The sequence below is a fragment of the Microplitis demolitor genome, chromosome 4, assembly GCF_026212275.2.
Source record: "Microplitis demolitor isolate Queensland-Clemson2020A chromosome 4, iyMicDemo2.1a, whole genome shotgun sequence".
Classification (NCBI taxonomy): Eukaryota; Metazoa; Arthropoda; class Insecta; order Hymenoptera; family Braconidae; genus Microplitis; species Microplitis demolitor.
In genome coordinates this window covers 16,618,089-16,642,164 of record NC_068548.1, presented here as the reverse complement: position 1 = coordinate 16,642,164, position 24,076 = coordinate 16,618,089, and the positions used below count along the sequence as shown (strand labels likewise).

The window sequence follows — 24,076 nt, the reverse complement described above, 5'->3', positions numbered from 1 at the left end:
TAAGTCAACGCACATTACATTAAAAATTAAAGTGTCATTTGGATTATCAGTTTATTGAACAAACGGTAAATAATAATTTATTATACAGTATATGTGAGTGTATGTATCAATATGAATGCACGCGCGTGTGTGTGTGTGTGTGTATGTGTAAGAGTGTACTTATGTATGTGTACGAGTAGGAGCGAGAGAAAGAAATTTTTCAAACAATAAGTTCACAATGAAATAATTTATTAATTTAATAATTAAAACATAAGCGTGTAATAGATACTCATTATTATCTAAATAAGTAAATAAATAAAATATGTATTTGAATAAAGTGATAAAATAAAATAAAATAAAACCCGTACGAGGGGCCATTCATTAACACTACCAGCCTATAATAGTTTCAAAGATGCGCTATATAAAATAAGAATTGTAATCGCCAATATGTGATTATGTTTCCAGTAATCAATCATTTTTATGCATCCACCGATTGTTCTCCATAATAAAAAAAATAAATTTATGAATGTTTCAAATGTTGAAATTTGATTAAATAAAGAATTAATGCATTAAACGTGCGTATAAATATCGAAAGTTTTAATTTTATAAACCTGTCTATAAATTTTCCTCGCCACTCTTTAGAAGATACTTTCACCACAGGCAAAATAAAAAAAAATGAATAAAATGCAATATATGCTCTAACTCTTGTATTCGATTAAAGTATCTTGATAAAACTAGTGCGAGCGACAATGACGCCGGTTCAAGCTGACAAAGTGGATTAGTTTAGCTATTCGGAACACACCAAAGGCATGTTCATACACATAAAGTACCCATTTTATATTGTTCTTCAACATCAATTTCATATATCTGACAATAAATAATAATTTATAATTTAAAAATTATATTGTTTTTTTCATTATATTAAAAATTTTTTAATTGGAATTAAAATTAAAAATTTTTATTTAATATAAATATCAATAAATAAAAATTCTTATAGATCTTTTTTATGGTACTGCATTTATTATTCTTAATCTAGTAATTATTTATCGATTAAATCAATACAATTATTTTTTTTAATAGCTAAAAAAAATTCATTATATTAATTACCATAATCACAATAAACAGATTTTATCAATGACATTTATAATAAAAATAAATGATAATCCAATAATTGACTAATATTATTTTATCTTATCTAAATTGTATTTGTCATTATCGTATTAAAATTCTAAGCACATGACTATGAGTAACACGCTAACAATTATTTGACAATATCATTATGGCTTAATAATTACAAAATAACATTCACATAATAAATAACTAATCTCAATGTAAATAATTTACTAACAATTCTGAATCGTTAAAGTTAAATCTTTGAAATAAAATGGACAATAATATTGAAAAATTTTAACTAAATAAAATTTGTTTTGTGAATATAAATTGTTTATTTAACAATATTTAACACATTGCTTACATTGATTGAAATTTAAACAGGATTTCAATATAAAGCATCTCATTATGACATTAGTTCATAAAAATATAGTTTATTTTAAAAAAATAAGAGGCCTTCGTAATGAATAGTCGCATAAACAGTATGAAAGTAACGAAATCCGTCTATTTATAAAAATTTTGACACATTGAGAGGAGAAATAACTTATAATAAAAATAAATTCTTGATTAAAAAAATTAATTTATTGGACCTTTGCAATAAAGTTATTTTTTGGCCGAAGAAATTAAAATCTGTTTGGTAGTAATTATTTTTTAACGAAAAGCTAACTCACTAAAAATGGGAAATTTTTAAAAAGAAATCAGCCAATTCTTTTATAAAAATTTTAAATATCTGTTGACAAATAACTTTTTATATACATATTTTATCAGTTTTAATGATATAAATGTTCATAGAAAAATTTCTTAATTTTTTAAAAAAACATTTTATTTTGAGGTAAGTAAACTTTTGTTGAAAATAATTATTATCAAAGAGATTGTAATTTTTTTAGTTAATAAATAATTTCAGACATTATTTTTAATAAATTAATTTCTTGGATCAAAAAAGTATTTTTTTTATAAAAGTAACTTTTTTTCTCAATGCGCAAAGACAAAAGAGCTTAATATTTATTAAACTCTGGATTTTATAGTCATACATTTTTATTTTATAAACTTGATCTGAAAGTGAATAATTGTAAATTAATATTCAATCTTAATTAATTAATATGTTTTTTTTTTAATTGATTAAAAAAAATTTATAATTTTGAAGGTTTCTTATAATATAAAATAATTGTTTATAAAAAAAAAAAAAAAAAAAAAAAAAAAAACAGGAAAAAAATATTGACCGGTCACGTTAGAAAATTTTTAAAACTAAACTATAATAAATTTCATACAAATAACTCGAAGTAAAAAAAAAAATTGTGTGTAAGGAAATAGTATCTATTCAAACTAGAATAATGAGTAAGTAGAAATCTTGAGTTAATCTACTGCATCTATCTCAGCTGACTGATAAAGACAAGTGGTATCCCACCTCATTCTTGACAATTCCGAACATACGTCAGAAGAATCGGTGTTATGTCTTATGTATCATATACTCTGACTATTGTATGTACAAGTCTACAACGAATCCGAATATTGTTCCATTAGTTAAACTGTCCTCAGCATTTAAGCTCAGCGAGGATAAGTGCTAATTGAAAGAACGGCAATGTGATGTGACTTCGTGTAGTATATATGGTAGTAGGTCATCGATAATCACGTAAAACAGCATTTTAGTATGTATGTGAAATACTTTTTTTAATTTTATATATATATATATATTTATTTATTTATATATATATATATATATATATATATATATATATATATATATATATATATATATATATATTTATAAAACTTTTTATCTATTTTTATTGTTGTATATATTGTTGCCAAAACTTCAGGTAATGATACTAACAGACGTAGGCGCGGCAAACAATTTAGTGTCCGGTGTGCACCCATCCTGTGTCCCGATAAGCTGACAATTATATATCATAGATATACAACAGAGATAGACATAAATGTATGTGTCCCCACCAAAGCAACTTGAACTAGCTTCATGAAACGACTGGCGAGTTATCCATCAGTGAATCAGTCAATGACTTGTCAACGTAAATCATTACCGATGATTCTCGTGTACTGATGTGCATGGATAACTAAAATACATATTCTCAACAAGTTTTCATTTATATTCTGTATATAGACCAATGATATTGTAGAATTTGCTCTCATCATTTATCATTGGATGCACGGTTATCGAGAAAAAACGTATGATACTGGAGAAGGAGTATACAAGTTAAAAAAAAAAAGAAGATAACTTTCGTTCATGTATTTAAAGTTTATTTCAATTTATCATTCAGCGTAGTCTATTTGCCGATCAAATAACAATTACCAGTGAATTTAACAATTACCAGGTTTTTTTTTTTTTTTTGCATAAAATAATTATGGAGAATACTGTAAATGAAGTACATGGAAAAAACGTAAGATCTTTTGAAGATACAACGCGAAGTAGACGAGTTTCTATAAGTGATCAAGTTATTGGTATCGATAATCCAGTTTTTGAACATCATAGACGAATCAGTGCAAGTTCTGATCATAATTCAGATTGTCAAAAAAAGAAATCTATACTTCATCATGGTAGTAATGAAAATATACAACATAAATTGGATCTTGATAATGGTCATACTAATAGTCAGAATAGAAAAAAATCAGCAATGAGTTTATCAAGTTCAATAAGAGATAAAATTGAATATACAGAGGAGCTTAAAAGGTATGGTACTGATTTTTTTTTTTTTAAATACATTTGAACAAAATTTATATAAATTCTTTAAAAAACGTACTTATAATTATTATTAATATTATTTTTTATTAGATCATGGCTGTATCTATTCTGTACACGGTGTCATGGTAAAGAGGACACACCGTCATGGGAACCACCAGGTTGGCGACGAGCATGTCCTCGCCCATTTTGCCCATCATACAGAAAATTTTCAAGAATTTTCTGTCTTTTTCTTTTGGGTATCATGATTTGGGGTATCACTTACTCCATAATAGGCGCTGATGCTGCTCCAGGTGGTCCATTGTTTGGACTTGCTTGTCTGGCAATTGCGGCACATTTTGGTGGATGGTTATTTTCTCTCACAACATTACCTGCCCTTATTGGAATGCTTCTTACGGGTTTTATTATGCAGAATGCTGGTCTTGTATACATTGAAGGAAGATATATGACTGTTATTGCAAATCTTCGGTAAGTATTGAAGTAATTGATAATAATAGTTATGGTATAAGTCTACAGAATGAACAAGTACATCTTGTATAATCATTTTATTTAACAGTTTAAATATACTTGAAGTCTACATTGCTTTTAAGGTCGATTGACTTGATGCATAATAAAGTAAATGAGTGTTAGATATAATACAAATATTAGTACACTCAATCAATTGCTGTAATCGTTATAAGGGCTACCTGATATACAGATTATCTTTTTAATTTTTTTATTATCAGAGATAAGATAATTACATTTCTATAGATAATTTCAATTTTTTAATAACCCAAGGTTATTTACTTGTTGTTATTGATTACTTTTTGAGGTAGTGATAACTTTTTATAATTCAATAGAAGAATTTAATTATTAATTCAAATCACGAGTCAATGACGGTGAGTTAAATAAAATTAAAAAAAAAGGTGTAGACGTACTGTCAAAGAATTTTAATTATTAGGTCAAATATTATTCAATAAATGTCATAATTTATTTTTATGTAATTTATAGATTATATAAATTTATGTTGACATAATACTAACATTTTTTTTATATCTATTGATAATAAATTTTTATATTAAGTAATACATATCAAATTTTTTCTAATGTTTCTAAAAATAATTAGCTCTTTCAATAATGTACTTTTTTTCAAAGAAATATTTATGTTATAAAACCACGTGGTTACTCATTACTTGATCTTATTGGCCTAAAGCGCGTGACAACATTATGTTAGTAATCAATTTGCTGTACGTCATTTCCAAACAATTTTTACGGCTCTAGTCGTTAGCCTTCCGCGTCTGGTTAAATATTTATTTTATATCCGTGAATAATAAATAAAAATAAGGAAAAAAAAAATTATTATTATTTTTTTTTTAATTCAAAGAATGCATATCTTACACATTTATTAGACATAACAAAAAGAAGAAATTCAAATTTATGAATGAAAACTTCTTATTTATCATGAAATAAAAAATAGTATTTATAAAAATGTTAGAAAATCGAAAATCATACACCTCAATCGCTCATGTCATAGTAAAAACTAAAATTACACAACTAACAAAATGTAAAAATAATCAGTAAGGATTTCTATTCCCGTTATTTAAATGTTTCATTGATTTATGATATGACAACTTCTGAACCTTACTAAGATGATTGTTTACTAGTTCAGTTGGCTCTATACATTCAAAATGAAAAGTGATGAAAAGATAACTGAATTTTCTTAAAATCGTACATCAATCAGAAAATTATATTTTAAATTAAATTATTCAAAATGAAATTAGAAAAAAATTATTTTTTCGAATAAACCGCTTTTTGCGTAGACGTCAACACTTTCTTTTACGACTGTCACGCCAATTTTATTGTCAGTACTAATTAGATAGATAAATACATGAAAAGAAAGAAGAGAGAGAGAGAGATAGAGGTAGTCTGTTAGAAAGAGAAAAAGCTAAAACATTTTATGTATATACAAGAATTTAATGTTGAATAATCAGTTTTGAAATTATTTAATTCTAATGAAACGAGACGGAATTGGAATGTGATTTTCAAAAAGGGTCTTGCAATATAAAATACAAAGTTAATGGAAAAAAAAATTAGGCCGACTACTTATGTCTTTCGAGAGTGACCGTGCTTACGAAGATTCGGACGTAACAGTTGACAACACTGGTTTCTTGGATTAAAATAATTAATTTAAAATCAATGAATGAAGAAATGGACTCAATTTTGAGTGTAATTTGTTCCTTAATAAATTATCTCCATGCAATTTAAGTTATTTTAGTGCAATGAAAACCCAGGAGAAAATATTTGGCCGAAAATAGGCTGAAACAGCTTAATTTGGCCGAAGAATATTTTTTCTTTTAATAAAGTTATCGCGAGTAAAAGTCTTTGGCCAAAAACAAGCCACCAATGATGGGAAATGTAATTTTTCTTTATGTATTTTACATAAAAAAAAAATTTAATTTAATGAAATTTGATCAACTTCAGAAATTTTTTTTTTTCAGCTTTTTTTCAGGGTACCCCATTTTGCTCGCCAAAAGTAAAAATTTTATTTCTTAACGGCAGCTAAAAATTTTGTCTATTTATCTTGAATATCAAAAAAACAAAAAAAAAAGATTTATCATATTTTAGTCTTCAAAAACTTAGTATTTCCTTAGATACCCCGTTTCCCCCCCACCCTATATATATATATATATATATATATATATATATATATATATATATATGTATATATATATTGGGGTGATTCAAAAAATAACAAATTTTTTTTTTCTTCTCGCAAACAGGTTCAAAAGTTTCATTTAGATATAATGAGACGCGTGTGAAAATTAGAGCTCTTAATGTTAACATTAAGAGGTTCCGCATTGCACTTTTCTATTTTCCATAAGAATAACATGGAAAAATTTTTTTTTGCATCTTCTGATTTTCATAACTAACTAACGATGCACAGTAGAAAAATTCAACATACATATTTTTGTAGGGAATTGAATGCTCTACAAAAAAAGTCTTTTATCATTTTTTGATAAACCCATTTGTTCATAAGTGATTCGAGGTTGAAGTTGAATTTATAATAAATTTTGAGATCTTGTTACTTTCCTACGAAAATATTTATTGTGCATAAAAATCCGTTGATTGGTTTATGAGCTAGAAAATTAAAAAAAAAAAAATATTTTTTTTTCCCCTGTTATTTAAACGGAAAATAGAAAAATGGATTGAGGCAAACCTTAATATCATTATTAAGAGCCCAGATTGCTTCCAAAGTTTTTATTTTTATTTATACTTTCAATTTTGGGATACCACAAAAGAGAAAAAAAATTTTTTTTTTTTTAAACCTCTTATGAGCTCAAAAGTCACTTTATATTACTAAAAAAATTCTCACTAAATTTTAGCCAGATATCTTTAAAATTAAGCTATCACAAATGAGGGCCCCCTTTCCCATTTAAAATACACGTGAAAATTTTTCACTTTAATATTTCGTTATTAAGACTGTGAAAAAAATTTTTTTTTAAATTCAACCTGGTATCATTTCGTAGGAAATTAATTCTCTACACAAAAGTGCTTATGCATTCTGTACGTCAAACAAACTGGGAAAAAGTTACGGGGCTTCAAAGATCGACAGAAATTTAATCTCCTCAGTGTTAAATTATTTTTTGTTATTTTTCATTTTTATTCGATCAAAAAAAATTTTTTTCAAATAATGACAAGCACAGTCTTGTAGGAAATTTAATTTCCTACAAAAAGTATTTGATATCATACATACGTTAAATGAATGAAAAAAAGTTACAGAGATTTAAATGTTAACGAAAAATCAATCTTTAAAAATATTAATTTTCTAAACTTAAATGTGAACAAAAAGTGAACTTGATTTTTCGTTGATATTTAAAAACCTTTAACTTTTTTCCCATTTATTTGACGTATATATGATATCGAATACTTTTTGTAGGAAATTAAATTTCCTACAAGACCGTGCTTGTCATTATTTTAAAAAAAAATTTTCCGATAGAATAAAAATGAAAAATAACAAAAAATAATTTAACACTGAAGAAACTAAATTTTTGTCTATGTTTGACGCCCTGTAACTTTTTCCCAGTTTGTTTGAAGTACATATTGCATCAGCACTTTTTGGAGAGAATTTTATTTCCTACGAAATTATACCAGGTGGAATTTAAAAAAAAATTTTTTCATAGTCTTAATAACGAAAAACTTAAATGAAAAATTTTCGTATTTTAAATGGGAAAGGGGACCCCCCATTTGTGATACTTCAGTATAAAGATATCTGACTAAAATTAAGTGAAGGTTTTTTTTATAATATAAAGTAACTTTTGGGCTCATAAAAGTTTAAAAACAAAGTATATATTTGTTTTTTTTTTTGGGACACCCCAATATATATGTACGTAGGAAAGGGAAGTCACCGATGCCATAAGCAACAGCGGAAGTAGTTCGGTGCTCGCTACGAGATCGCGCCTACCACTTGTAGTGTCCCTGGTAAGAAACTTATTTCAGAACTGTTAAATTCCAAACTTGAGACTATTCCGGCCCGGGTACTCCCCCGTTATTTGGCAGAGTGAAAAGTACCTTTTTTGATGGTAATATAGTACATTTGATATTACATAATGACAAAAATATTTATTATCAATGTTTCCATAAATAATTTTTCTTAGAAATTCAACTTGGACTTTCAAAAAAAAAAAAAATGATTTAAATAAAAAGTATAGAGCCTCTACTATACAAAAATTCACATTTTATTTAAAAAATTGCATAGGAATTCAATTATATATAGTTCTACATAATTATATATAATCTCATATAGTTATATATAATTATATAGGGCCATTTTTCATATATAATTATACATAATTATATATAATTTTTTTTACCCGGGTGGATTGCCATTGAATGGCCAAGGCTAGGTTACCCAGTCTTAGCCTAATTCTGGGTTGCCATTGAATGGCCGAGGCTACAGTAAAATCTCCGTAATGTTAACACTCCTGTCCCGGACCATTCCTTAATGTTAACAAATTCTGTCGTCCCCACCATACCAATACTCGTGTCTTATTTGCGCAGGTCTGCGCCGTAAAAATGCGTAATGTACAAAAAAATTCGTTTTTAGGTTAGGATTTAATCGCATAGGTGTAGGTGGGAGGATTTGAATTTCCCACCACTAAGCTTTTTTTTTTGATTGGTCGCGCGAAAAAACGTAGTAGGAGACAGGATTCTCAACAGTAGGGAGAGAATCTTGTCAAATTTAGAGAGAGTATAACACTACGGAGAGTTACATTAGGGAGATTCTACTGTAGTTTACCCAGTCTTGTCTCAAGTCCGGGTAATTATCGTAACGGCCAGAGCTAGATTATTCAGTCCTGGCCTAGGCTCAGATAATGGCTGGGATGGCCAGGATTAAGTACCCATTCTTGACCCAAGCTCGGGTAATCATTGTAACGGCCAAGGATAGATCACCCAGTCCTGACCTAGACTCGGGTAATGATTAGAATGGCCAGGACTGAATACCCAATCTTGAGCCAAGCATGGGTCAATATAGGTGTGCCAAAGCTACGTTCCCCAACGTTGGACCAAGTAGGGCCCCGTCGTTCAATTCTGGCAGCTTCTGCATGGGCCGTGGTGCATTGGTCGACATACTCTCTGTATAAATATTTTATTGTTGTGTACTTTGTTTAATTTTCAGCCAGTAAACAAACTATTAAAAGAAATTAAAAATTTTTACGGTCAAATACATTGTCCAATTATAACCTCATGGTACTTTAATTAAATAAAAAAAAAATCATTCAATCAAAATTTTATTCAACCAAAATTATACTTTAGAAAGAATAGAAAAGAGAGGAGGGAGGGACAAAAAACGGAATATCCTGTTCAGAAGAAGTGAAAAATACAATACAATATAAATTTGACAATTAAATAAATTTGATATAATGAATTTGTTTATAAACAATTTAGATAAAAAAAGTAATTTGAACATAAATATCGTATATAAACGTAAAAATCAAATTTGTTGTATTATTAACTATTTTGATAATAAAAACTTTTAGTAACAAATTTTGGGCATTTCGGATAGTATATGAATCATAGAAGTTATTAAAATAATAATAATTTTTGCATTTGGTTATGCTAACAAGGTCCCACTCAGGAAAAACTGATGTTGGGTAACTAATTTTTGCACTGGGATATCCCAACAAGTTCTCGATTGGGTCCCAATGTGGCAAAACCAATAAGAGTTATTTATTTTTGTATTGGGCTATCCCAACAAGTTCCGACCGGATTCCTACTGGGGTAGACCTACAGGACATGCCATATCAATTCCCAATTGGGACTCAATGTATGTATTGGGACCATTTCTATTCGGGATGAAAAAGAAAACATTAGCTACAAAAAAAAAAAAAAAAAAAAATACCGACTTAAAAATTCGAAGGAAGAATACATTTCAACTGTTCACTTTTAAAGTGAGTATTTTATGCGTACATATTAGTCTTTCTTCTTAAAACGTTTTAATAGAAGTCAATCACTTTGTTACTTGAAATCTCAATTATTTATTGCTAATTCTTATTTCTAAAGATCCCTATAGTTGAAAATATAAAGAAGTACTGATTGAAAAAAAAAAAAAAAAACTATCGTAAAAACTGTGAAATTTTATGCAACAATGTTTTCTTGGATACAACAGTAATTTACGTTTATTAATAATTTATCTTATGTTATTTGTAGTGATACATGTCAGAAAAGTTACAGCATTCATTCTTAACTAAATTAATGTTTTACCGATAAAAATATTTCTTGAATTTTAAAGTAAATTCTTTGCAGTTAATAACAAGTTAGAATTAGTCATATAGATATATAATGTAAATATGAGTTTGTGATGAAATAAATTTCTTCATATTCACTCGGTGTTCCGGAGTTTTTGAAAAGTTTACTCCACAAACGGAATAAATACTGAGTTTTTTTTTTTTCAGCGGAATGATTTCTGAGTAATGTGAATTTCATTTCAATCCTCATTCACTCTATTCCAGAGATTTACCGTTAAAATAAACTTTCCTTTAGAGTGAACTTCACTCCAAGGGGATTAAGTAAATAAAAAATTACCCTCTCCGAGTTTAATCCGCGTTCAATTTGCAATTTTTTTTCAATTTCAATTTTTGAATCATAAATTCATAAAGATTTTAATCACAATGTAGTTTATTTTATTTCATTTTAATTGTTGTTTTTTTTTATATCCATAAGTCAATTAATTGTCAATAATAATAATTTTGTAGATATTAGTAGTCATTCGACAAACCACATTTTTAATTGAAAATCCTTTTTTTTTTTTTTAATTATTTTTTAAATACTTGAAATTTATTGTCACGACTTTGATAAACCTTCAATTATCAAAAAATCTTCAACACTTTAAATAAGAAAAAAAAAACTGTATTTTACAAATTTTTCGAATTTAAGTCCTACTCAGTATCTTAATTAATCACATTTAACATATATTTTTAAATAGTCATATTGTATCTTCAATAAAGTTTATGCTTTAATTTTCTTAATTTTTTGAAAAATTATTATTTAAGAATAATTAATAAATGGTATTAAATTTGAATGACAATTAGTTTTGAAAATAAAAAAAATTTTTAACAGTTTAGCGATATTTTTTTTGAAAAAATATTTGGGGGGAAAGCTAATAGATCATAAACAATTCAAGAATTGTATATACATTATACAAAGATGTGCTTGAAACTATTATGTAAGAAATCGCTGCAATAGATACGAGCAGCAACAATGCGTTTAAATATATATATGGTATATTTCAAAGCAGAAATTATTTCAGTGAAATCTTCTACTTAGAACTTAAGACCTCCCACGCTTACATCATTATCATCACCATCACAAAATACCAGATAATTTAATGTATGATCAACACAATGATAAATGTTTTTATACAACCGTGAATGTTGATCTATAGAGTTTACAGTCAGTTGAGGTCTTACATTACAATTAGTAAGCCGGGAGACATTGAAAAAGTCTCATGACTCGAAGAATTGAGAAAGTGGGGAGACAAGGATCGGGAGTGTTAATTGATTACCGAGTTGTCAAGCCGAACAAACATATGACAGTAATAGTCTCGTGATTCTATCACGATTTTTTTCTCGCGCTGAAATCGATAATTGATTGGCATTTAAATAAATATAAATTGACAAATCACGTGGTACCTCGTGTTAACACTCAATCTCTCTTTTGTTGAGTTTATTTAATTTTTCTTTTAGTGATAGCACTTTCGTATCATTTATTTTTATCGTTTTTCTTCTTTCTTTAATCATTATCATTATTATTTTTCAAATATTATGATTTCACAAAAAATTATTTCAAAATCTGATAAAAAATGTCACATTTTTATATTATTTAAAAAATCTTTTTATATACTCTCATTACTATTACGTATATATGTACATATTGATCTTTTGTCTTATCATGTTCAATTTTATATATATATATATATATATATATATATATATATATATATATATATATATATATATATGTACAGAAAAAACGATTGACTCGACCTAAGATAATTTTTGCTTTCATTTTTTTATTCTTGGGCTGAGTAGTTGGGTTTTTTTAATCCGAGAACATTTTCTTCGACTAATATTAGAAAAATATTGTATTAAGAATAATTAAATTTTAATTCAAGTTAAATAATCTTGATTTAAGATTATTTATTTTATATCAGATTTATTTTGTTTCTCACCAAGTAAAAAAAAACTATCAAAACAAGATGCTTTTCTGTCTTAGTTAGTGAGTATAGTAAATTGTCACAATACATCAGGAGACACGGTAGTATCTCGCGCCAAGTACATGTTCAAATCAAACACATGTATATGTGCAAAGTGTCATGGCGCGAGCTTACCGTGTCACTATACCGTAGACAGAACGGTATTTAGCTCCATATCAACATCTCAAATCAAGAACATTTTTCGCGTGGCAGAACATTCACTCTCAGTTTGAGAAAACTACATTATCGACTCAAGACAACGGTCTATTGGAATGAGAAAATTTTTATTTTGATTTAAGAACGGTTTTCAGATAATTTTGTCCCAGCTTTTCTCTGAAATAAAAGCTCTAAACGCAAAATAAAGACACAGACCCGATGCTTTACTCTATGAACTAGCGAAGTGCATTTGAATTTTTTGATAACTTCCATTTGTTTACGAGAAAAGCTTGGACAAAGTTCCTATTTAATGTACAAGTGCAACAGAGATAGTACCATTTATCCAGTTGAGTGCGAATAGAGAAACAAATGAAAACGCGTCTTAAATAAATTATATTCTTAATTTAATAAAATAACTTTTCTTGAATCATGCAAATATTTACTTAACTGAAGACATAAAATTCTCCCATTTAATATAAATATCTTTTTAAAAGAAAATAATTCCTTTCTTTATTGAAGAAATAATATTTTGAATTGATGATTTTTTTTCTCAACTTAACAAAAACGTAGTCTTGATTCAAGACAATAAATGACTACTTAAAAATATATATCGACCTATATTTTTGAGTGAATTTAACCTAGTATAAATATTAAATGTTGTCAAGCAGGAAAGTGTATGCGTATATTCAGAACATCACAATACGGCAGTAGAGGGAATAAGGAATAAACTCTCTCGATTAAATGGTTTATGAACAAGTTAAGAACAATAAATTGTTTGCTCATGGTAGAAGTCGAACCCGGACCGATTCGGCATTGGCGAGAGCTTTACCAGTTATGCCACTCGGCCATTTCCTGAACGATCGTTCACTTTACCCATTCTGTCGCCGAGCATGCTCGTGTAGGAAACCATAAATTTGGAGGTTTTCATTAGCTTTCTCTAATTTCCAAGAATCACATGCAGGTGTGCATGAGTTGGGTGGTCTATAGTTTTAAGATGAAAAATCAAAAAAAAGACTACCGCTTCTATGCTTAGATTAGTTAAATGGGAACAGATACATAAATTTTAAAAGTTCGTTAAGTGAAAACTGATGAATTCTGTAGAATAAGAGAAACTTATAATACATGTATCCCATTAGTACCTTTCCTATGTGGGACAGTACGACTTAATTGTCAACACTTAGGTAGGTATATTTGTCCGGTACGACTTTTGGCGTCAGTAAGTTGGCGTTATACATAAAAAGGTTTACGTACAAGAGGTTTTAGTGTGTACTTATTTTGGAAGAGAGGAAAAAAAAATTAAAAATTTTTGAATGTAGCAGCCGTGACACTTGAACTAAGAAAATTTTCGTTTTCATTCAGAATTGCAAAAATATTCTTGCGGCAAGAAAAAATTTCTTGAGCCTAGATTTTTTTTCTGTGTATATATCATAATCAATTTTTAAAACAAATTTCCATATCAATACTCATTTCCTAGCGGCTACAGTTCTAATGATATCATTACTTCTATGTATTTATGTAAAGTTGTTTTTTTTTTTTTTACTTTTAAATATAAACATAAGTTGGTACATATTATTTCGTAGTTTAAAAATGGAAAAAGTAAAATTATTTATTTGCCAACTAATTTTGAATAATTTTATAATGAAAAAAAAAAAAAAAAATTATTAAAATCATATATTTTAAAATTAATAAATTTCAGAAAAATCGCGTTAGTCATAATATTAATTCGGGCTGGCCTCGACCTAGATCCAAATGCCCTGAAGAGACAAAAGATAACGATGCCAAAGTTAGGGCTTGTGCCTTGGACCGTGGAAGCCACGTTAGTTGCAGTTACGGCGAGATATCTTCTTAACTTACCCTGGATATGGACCTTTTTAATTGGAAGCATTGTCGCAGCAGTATCACCAGCTGTCGTCGTTCCATGCCTCTTCAGGCTTCGTAGAAAGGGTTACGGTGTTGCCAAAGTAAAAAAAAAAAACCATTAACATATTACATATATTTTAAGATATAATGTTATAAGAATATTTAAATGAAAATTGATGATGTTCATTTTTTTTTTTTCTTTAGGGAATTCCAACTCTTATAATTGCAATTGCCGGTATTGATGATGCTGCATCAGTTGCAATTTTTGGTATTATTAGAAGTGTAATGTTTTCTCACGATGCTTTATGGTATCAAATTCTTCAAGGACCAATTTCAATAATCGGAGGTCTTGGTTTTGGTATCCTTTGGGGTTATCTTGCCAAATATGTTCCGGAAAAGGGGGATGTATGTCTATATAATAAAAAAAAAAACTCTAAGTAAACTGATAGAAGGATTTCTTAGTATTTAAGAAATCATTTTTTAAACATCATTTTTTCGTATTTAACAAATATTTATTACTATTTAAAAAATGATTTTTAAGAAATAATTTCTTAAATACTAAGAACTCTCTTTTAAATGCTAAAAAATCCTTCTATTAGTGTAATTATTATTTTAATAAAATTATTATATATTTTAGCCGTTTATGGTTCCTTTGAGAGTTCTCATGTTATTGTGTGGTGGGCTTATCGCAGTTTTTGGAAGTGAAGCAATAGAGCTAGGAGGAGCCGGTCCACTCGCTGTAGTTGCAGCTGCATTTGTTAGCTGTTACTTTTGGCAAGACGATGGATGGGATGTCGAAGATGTGAGTATTCATATTTAAAAGCACGCTCAGTATAGATTACTTCTATAGTGTTGAAAAGAAATGTCGTGTTTTTTTGGAACTTAATTATTAAGTTTAAATGTGTTCTATCGACATGATAAACGGCAAAAAAAGAATTAAAAAAAAGAACAGCGCGTTATATCTTATTCGTTTTCTATATAAAGAGCCATCGCTTGGTCGTACAGGAAATAGTCGGGTTTTTCGGTTCGTAAAGGGTGGCGTAATTTTGAAAGTGAAAGAATCCAAAAGCTCTGATAGAAATGGAAAATTTTCAATCGTAAAGCACACTCTGAGGCTTCGCATCATGAGTCGTGCAATATTTTTTGCCAACGCGTCGACGGTTTGAGTTGAGTTACTCTCGTGAAAAAGGAGAGGGGAATGTTGGAAAAAATTGAGGCCGAGTAAGAAAAAAAAGAAGCAAAAAGACGGTTTATAACGATCTGCCGACGCTCAAGAGTTGACTGGAGTTCTACTTGAAGCTTTACTTGGCACTGTTAGACACGATTCGAGTGCTAGAGACTCTAATTTTATCTATTCTATCAGTATATTATTTCCTTAGCGGATTGAGTTCAAACGACATTTATTTTTATTTCTTTCTTTGGTTAATATTAATTCGGTAAAAATATCGAAGAACTCAGGAATTATTCTGAAGAAAAAGACCGACCTCAGTCACAGTATATTAGTTATATTCTATATAACACCTAAAATTATATTGTATCCGAGTGAAAATATTTCAAACTGAAAAAAAAAAAATTAATTTTTTTTTCGGCCAAAAAAGGCCGAAATCCGGCCGAAACTCGTTAGGCCTAAAATGGCCGAAAAAATGCCGACAATGAAGCTTAAAAATGGCTGCTGTTAGAGACGAGGACTCATACTATTGTTATCATTATACTTATTATTATTATTTAATATTCTATGCAATCAAATAGAATAATAATAATAATAATAATTTATTATTATTATTCTATTTGATTGCATAGAATAAAAATATTTGTATGCATCAAATAGTTATTCAATTGTCCGGGAAAAGTGCATTATATATGATCATATATTAAATTTTCCAATATATACACATAGCTATGTATAGAAATTTCAACTGAATTAAAAAAAAAGACTCACTCGATTTCTGTATTTCTTTTTTTTTTTTTGTTCAATCATTTTGGTTATGCGGGAATCATAAGATATGTGATTAATTCAATTTCTCATCTAGTAGAAATTTTTTATTTCGAGAAAATTATCAACTAACCGCACACGCTTTAGTGGGGTTCGAACCCGGGACTTAACGAACGAAAGACCGACGCATTAACGACTAGGCTACGCTACTTTTTTTAAAAATAAAGTTTATTTTCATTTAGTTATTACATGTTAATTATAAGTAGAAATATAACTTAAAAAATACTTATATAAACTATGAGGTTTTTGTGGCTGTTGAGCACTGGCGTGCACTCACATGCGCAGATGGTAAGCCAGAACCTGTTTTGATTCACTAATATGATTGGAATTAGTATGATAAATTATTATTTTGACAGAGATTAAAGAGAACGGGAAAAAATAGACTTTAGAAAAACCCGTCTGAAGCTGTTGAATAATAAATAACTTAAAACTATTTACAATATTTACAAGCGATAGTATCACTATAATGTGAATTGTGTATGTAACTTGATTAGCCTTTAGCCTTGGTTTCAGCTCTTTTATATGCGTAGAGTTGTCTGATAACCACCAGTATTTGTTTGAGAGTCTGCTTGGATCTATGGCGTCTGTCGTGGAGATTGCCATGGAGTACACCATGTTGTTACGCCACTTAATGTCCTTGGTAGTTATATTGATTTTTTTCATCAGCTTGGTGTCTACTCCAGTGGTAAAGTACTGATATGTTGTTGTGATCTTGAATAAGTCCTTTGTAGTCGATGTGCATAAATAATTGTGGGATGAGGTAACCATTTTCGAGACGTTCTTCAATGTCGTTAAGATCTATTGCCGTTAGATTATTGATTAGAGTGTTGTTGATGAGCGGGAGCTTGCTAAAGTAGTCACGGGATAATTTGATGAAGAAGCAGTCAATGCGTAGGATGATTGCCATGTTGTATAGTTTTTTGTTGCTAATGAATTGCCTGAAATCTGCGGACGCTGATCTGTATTGACCTAGACAAGCTTTCAGACACTTCCTTTCGAAGCATCTGAGCTTTTCCATCATAGCTGCCCCTGTGTTCTAGCAGACTGGAGCAGCATAGGATAGCATTGGTTTAATTAAGGACGTTCCCATCGAGCAGTCGTGCTCAACTTTAAAGACGATTCTCCCTATCTTAAGTACTATTAATATAATGAAAACTAGTTAAGGTACAGTGCACTTTTTCGCTTGCTCTCACATGCTCAGAAGTCCAAAAATATTCATATTGCGTCGATTCTCCGATCTGGCAGCGTAGTTTTCTTTTCTCTGTTTATACGGAAATTACGTCCATCAGGGATAAAAGAAGCCTACGAACGTCGGTAAGTAGTGATGCGGAATGACCGTTATTTTGAGTTTTGGTCACAAGACGGTCCGCTGACGGTTTTGTGACCGACGGACCTAAATGACGAGCCTGTTCTATTGCGAAATGACCGTCACAAATTTTCCGGTCAGAGTCCGTCCGGTGGTGACCCTATAGACAAATTAAATGTCATCGGAGAATTCTACCAGTCAATAAATGCTCCAAGATACCTCAACGAAGGCACTAGACACAAAGAGCTTGTTGACAAAGAAGCTGAGAATATCAAAACCCTACTGAACAGTAGAAGAGCTGCTGGCACCACCCTTACTACCTTTTCGAGTAACAATAGTGCCCTGAACCCAACAGCAGTAACTGAAGAAGAGCCCATATTTTAATTACTCCCAACTGTACAATATACTCAGGAAGCTTCCGAATAAAACCTCAAGCGGTCTAGACTAAAAACCATCCATTATCCTGAAGCACCTACCACCAAGACTTATCAGAGACCTAGTCATAATACTCAATAACAATCAATTCTACCTACTTTCCTGAAGCTTGGAAATATGCCAAGGTTCTGCCAATTCTAAAAAAGGACAAAGATCCTGGTAAGCCTACTAGCTATAGACCTATCAGCTTGACCTCAAATCTGGGCAAAGTGTTTGGAATACTTGTAAACAACCATATAGTCAAAGTCTGCCGTGACAAAAAAATAATGCATGATCATCAGTTTGGCTTCAGGGCAAAACACAGTACAACTCATGCCATCCATAAGATCCTGGATCTACTGGTAAATCACTTAAGTGAAAACCTCAGAGTAGCAGCGGCCTTAATAGACCTTGAAAAGGCCTTTGATTCAGTCTGGATCAACGGTCTAATATTTAGGCTAAAAAAAATCGGCTTTCCTCTCTGGCTAGTCCTCCTGACTGTCGACATGATTCTAGGAAGAACCTTCCGTATATGGGACGGCGTCAACTGCTCCAAAAATACGTACAAAATCCTCGAAGGCCTTTAACAGGGTAGGTCGAACTCACCAATACTCTTCAATATCTTCACTATGACAATTCTGAATCTATTTGGACTAAATCCGGATCCTAAATTATTTGCTGTGGCGTATGCAGACGACTTAATAATTGAAATTGCTGGTAAAAACCCACCAACCTTACAAAGCAACCTAAAAAACCTGGTAGACAAAATAAATGCTTTCTACAGAACGTGGAATCTACGAATGAACCCGGATAAATGCGAAACGATAGTCTTCAGATGCGTATCCAATCATTTGAGTAAGAAAGCAATGGTAGACCTAAAGGGCGAAGAAGTAATTATTTCACACAAAATGACCGTCAAATACCTTAGCGTCCATATAGACCATCTGCTGAGACTGAGAGGCCATCCTGACATCCAACTGGCCAAGGCAAAAGCGGCATTCAAGGCGAACGGCAGAATTTTTCACAACAAAAATCTAATGAAGAGAGCAAAAATCATCTACTACCTTCATCTAGTCAGGCCAATCCTAACATATGCTGCCCCAATCTGGTGGAACACCAGTGCGGCAATCATGGGAAATTTCCGTGTTTTCGAAAGGAAGTGTATCAGAACATGCATCAGGGCCTACAGATCAGCAGAATCAAATTTTAACAAGTTCATCTGCAACAAAGACATTTATAATATTGCCATGATTCCCAGAATAGACAATCACATCATAAGACTCATCAGGGACTATTTCAGTAAGTTACCTCAAATAAACAACACCGCAATCAATAATCTAACCCGCTTTAGTGAAGAGGATTTAAACAAATATAATGAAACAGGACTTCTCCCTCCTCAAACATTCCTACCGCTTGATCATAAAGGCTTAATCCGGGATGGAAATAATGTGCCAGTTATATATCACTGGAAGCGTCATAAAGCACGAAAAAAAATTGAGTTCTCCGCTGATGATATTAAGAAAAGATGGTTTGATTTTAATTACTCAAGGGCACTTTCCTTGGCCGACAGCCTGGACGCTCATGGTCTGAGCGACAAGTATTAGTGGTTAACCGAGGAGTCAAGGCACCACAAGGAGCTGAGAAGACGTCTACGCCGTGCCACTGTCTAATCGGTAGTGCATTCCCGGGTCGAAAAATTTGATCTGATTTTAGTTTAACTGGACTGTATTTGAACTTCTTGGTCTGTTATTGAACTTCTATAAAAATTTTAATCTACCTGGACCGAAAAATTTGTTTTGATTTTAGTCTAATTAGACTATTTGATCTGTTTTGGATCTTTTACAAAAATTTTAAACTGTTATCGGCCTATTGTTTTAAAAAACAACTGCGTTACGGGCAAATCAAACTAGATTAATTCTTGAACTTTAAAAAATTTTAGTTCTGAATATTTTCAAGGACAAAAGTAGATCATGGACTTATAAAATTTTTATGTATGAGCAATATTTATAAAAAAAATATTAAGTTACAGAATTGATTGCTTTGTTTACTATTTACTTAGTATCTTTTGTTTAAAAATGACGGCAATTAATGAAAGTTTGACAGCTTAATTTTTAGTTGCCTTGACTGAATATTTATAGCACTGAATAAAAGTGATAAAATAACTCTTAAAAATGTCAAAAAATTTTTCTTATTTACTGAATAAAATAGAAAATATTTTGGCATTAGAAAACATCAAAATTCTCGTGACATCCCATTACAGAAGCGCATAAGCGTTTCAAATATTAAGAAAATTAAAATAAATTTATAAATCTAGATTATTAGTATTATTATTATTTATATTTTTAAAAATCCTGTTTTTGATCTAAATGAGATTAAAAACAGACTAACAACTATAGTAAATAAAGTCTGCTTTTGTCCTTAAAATCAATATACCACAGACCAATAATTATAATAAAAAAGTCTGTTTTTCGTCTAAACCCGACTTAAAACAGACTAAATATCACACGAAAATAAGTCTGATATTGGCCGAGATAAGGAATAGTACGGGCAAAAACAGATTAAATTCCTATATAAAATAAATACGATTTATAAACTTGAATCAAAGAAAAAATATTTGAATTTATCATTTATTTTAAAACAGATCTAATTTTTTGACCCGAGAAAAAAAAAATAGCGTAGCCTAGTACCTTGCTTAAAAAATCCGATAGATTTTTATAGCTGTATGTATAAGGCCCTATACTTAATTATAGCACTTCTCATAGAACTCATTCATTCTCATAAAATTTCTATGGGAATTTATGAGAATCTATTGGATCCTATGAGATTTTCTAAACAGGGTAGTTAATGCGTTGGTCTTTCGTCCGTTAGGTCCCGGATTCGAATCCCACTAAAGCGTGTGCAGTTAGTTGATAATTTTAGCGTTTTTTCTCGAGATAAAAAAATTTCTACTAGATTAGAAATTAAATTAATCACATATCTGATGATTCCCGCATAACCAAAATGATTGAACAAAAAAAAAAAAGAAGTACAGAAATCGAGTCTTTTTTCTTAATTTAGTTGACATTTCTATACATAGCTATGTATATATTGGAAATTTTAATATACGGCAATATATAATGCACTTTTCCCGGACAGTTGAATAACTATTTGATGAATACAATTATTTCTATTCTATGCAATCAAATAACAACAACAATAATAATAATAATAATAATAATAATAATAATAATAATAATAATAATAATAATAATAATAATAATAATAATAATAATAATAATAATAATAATAATAATAATAATAATAATAACAATGATAACAATAACAATAATAATAATAATATAAATCCTCGTTTCTAACAATAGCCATTTTTAAGCTTCATTGTCGATCACTTTTAGGCCTAACGAGCTTCGGCCGAATTTTGGCCTAGCGAGTTCCGGTGTTTACTACCTGGGTCTTTTACTACGAGCTTCCCACATTCATAAGAAATAATAGTTTAAAATTATAATCTGTTAATAATGAAAAATTTTTCTCATATGAAAAAAAAAAATCGATTTTTCATTTTCGCTCATTAATATATTTTCACTCAGTCACGAACTGTCATATAACTTACATCAATGATACTACGAAAGAAAATTTTATATTGTACCAAAATATAAACTATTCCTATAAACATTATGTCACTATAACTATTAAATAATTAAATGTTTTCACTGTGTCTTATATAAAGTTATAACTTACAGAGTTACTAAAACATTTTATAAATTGAAAACATAATTTTTCTCAAAAATTTAGAATATATTTTTAAGTTCCAATACTTGAAAATTTTTGATATTCTAATTTGAGTTGCATGAAATTTTTTTCAAGTACCATAATTTTATTTAATAAAAATACTATGGCCAAAAACAGGCCGATTCAACTATCGGCCAAATTTCGGCCTCTTCAAGAAGAATACAAATTTTTCGGCCTGCCTTCGGCCGATTTTCGGCGTACTTAATAACATTACAAATTTTTCGACGTGTTTTAGGCCAATTTTCGGCCAAATATTTTCACCTGCAGAACTTGACGATTTATTTATGCCGACTTGTATTGAATGTTGTACGAATAACTAATGTCAGACGAGACCAATAGTTTGTAGAGATGAGCTACTAAAGCTATTTATATGCGTCAAAGTCTTTTTTCTATATTCATCTTAATATAAATATTCCAAACTTAAAATTTTTTTTTTTACAGAATCCAGTAGCAATCGCTTTTGAAATATTTTGGATGATATTTGAACCAATTTTATTTGGTTTAACTGGAACACAAATTAAAATAAATGAATTGAAAGGTGAAACAATTTATTTCAGTATTGCTTGTCTTTTAACTGCAATAATTCTGCGGATTGTAGTAACATTTCTTGTGGGTGTCAAATCAAAACTTAATGCTAAGGAAAAAATATTTATTGCCTTTGCATGTATGGCTAAAGCAACTGTCCAAGCCGCTTTGGGACCAGTTACTTTAGACCAAATTGACAGGAATGACAGTGAACAAGTGCGATATGCAGAGACAACTCTTACTTTGTGTGTTCTTTCGATTCTTTTAACTGCACCAACCGGTGCTATTATTATTTCATTAGCTGGTCCTAAACTTCTAACAAAAACAGCAGCAGCTCCAGTCCCACATGAAGGTTGGAGGTCACGAAAACCTTCTATTAGAGATATCTCTATCATCAATGAGGATCCAGATCTGGAAGAAAACTCGGTAGATAATCATTAAACTTAATGAAAAATTTGTGATCATTTTCATTTATTTATTATATCACTAATCTCCTATGTAGAATATTATTGTGTTTTCTATAAATCAAATTTGTACATACAATAAAATATTGATTAAGTGGAAAAAAAATAATTATTTTATCAACAACAATAAAAAGCATTCTTTGTAACGAAAATCAACATGCGAAGGCTTATGCTGGACTACTATACTGGACCCGGTATACTATCAATACTCTGTCTGGATATACTGTTACCAATATAATTCAACAGTACTACACGCCGTAGCAGATCCAAATAACGGTAATTTACCGGATTTTACCGTAAAATACGGTATTTCTACGCCGATTTTTCCGCAATTTAGGTCATTTACGGTATTCTATAGTGCATCACAGTAAAATACGGCGAGTTTCCGTAATTTGTGGCATTCTTACCGTATGTTTGTTATTGTTTCTACAGTTTTTACAGTGCAATACTTCACTTTACAGTAAAATATATAAGGCTTGCCGCAATTGTACGGTAAATTATCGCACTGAAAAAAAAGTATTTTTCCTCCCGAAATCCAAAGTATTATCGATCCAGTATTCTGTAACCGTGCGTTTTGATTTTACGACTTGAATCTCGAGCGCAAAATCTAACTGATTCTACGGCCATCTGTTAGAACAATTTGTATGTTAATTAACACTCCTTAGTCACTTGGGACCATGTCAAAGGCCACCTAGATGAAATTCTATTTGAACTTAGACGACAGTGAGGTAGTTCCACCCCTCCAAAATTAACATATAAAAGGGCCAGCAAATACTTGGTCGAGGAGTTAGGCCCTGACCATCACCTAGAGTAGACTGATGACGCTTAGCGAGGTCCCTACTCTAACACCAAGACTCATAACAATTTATATGAGTCGGCCTAATGAGAAGTTGATCATATCTAGTCATTGTATATACTTGAGTTCAAGCGATCGTGAGAGTATCCACGCATAGAGCTAGCTAGCGACATATCTTTTGGCTACTTCTTTTATACGTTAAAATTTAAATTGAAAGCTTTCTATTTGTGATAAATTTCTTCGGGAATATTCTGGATTTTG

The 24,076-nt window shown here is 30.0% G+C and overlaps 1 protein-coding gene across 2 annotated transcripts; it reads left to right on the top strand.

Annotated features, from left to right (window-relative positions):
• The first annotated feature begins 2,493 nt into the window (after positions 1-2,493).
• LOC103571487 (sodium/hydrogen exchanger 9B2) lies at positions 2,494-23,121 on the top strand. 2 transcript variants are annotated; one of them, XM_053738257.1, is made up of 7 exons: positions 2,494-2,739; positions 2,923-3,772; positions 3,875-4,249; positions 14,365-14,629; positions 14,733-14,933; positions 15,166-15,330; positions 22,472-23,121. In XM_053738257.1, exons 2-7 carry the CDS (start codon positions 3,447-3,449, stop codon positions 22,994-22,996), a joined length of 1,857 nt encoding a protein of 618 aa, XP_053594232.1. In that variant the 5' UTR covers positions 2,494-2,739; positions 2,923-3,446; the 3' UTR covers positions 22,997-23,121. The 2 variants fall into 2 exon arrangements, with proteins under 2 accessions (XP_053594232.1, XP_053594231.1); XM_053738256.1 differs by having other exon boundaries at positions 2,907-3,772.
• The last annotated feature ends 955 nt before the right edge of the window (positions 23,122-24,076 follow it).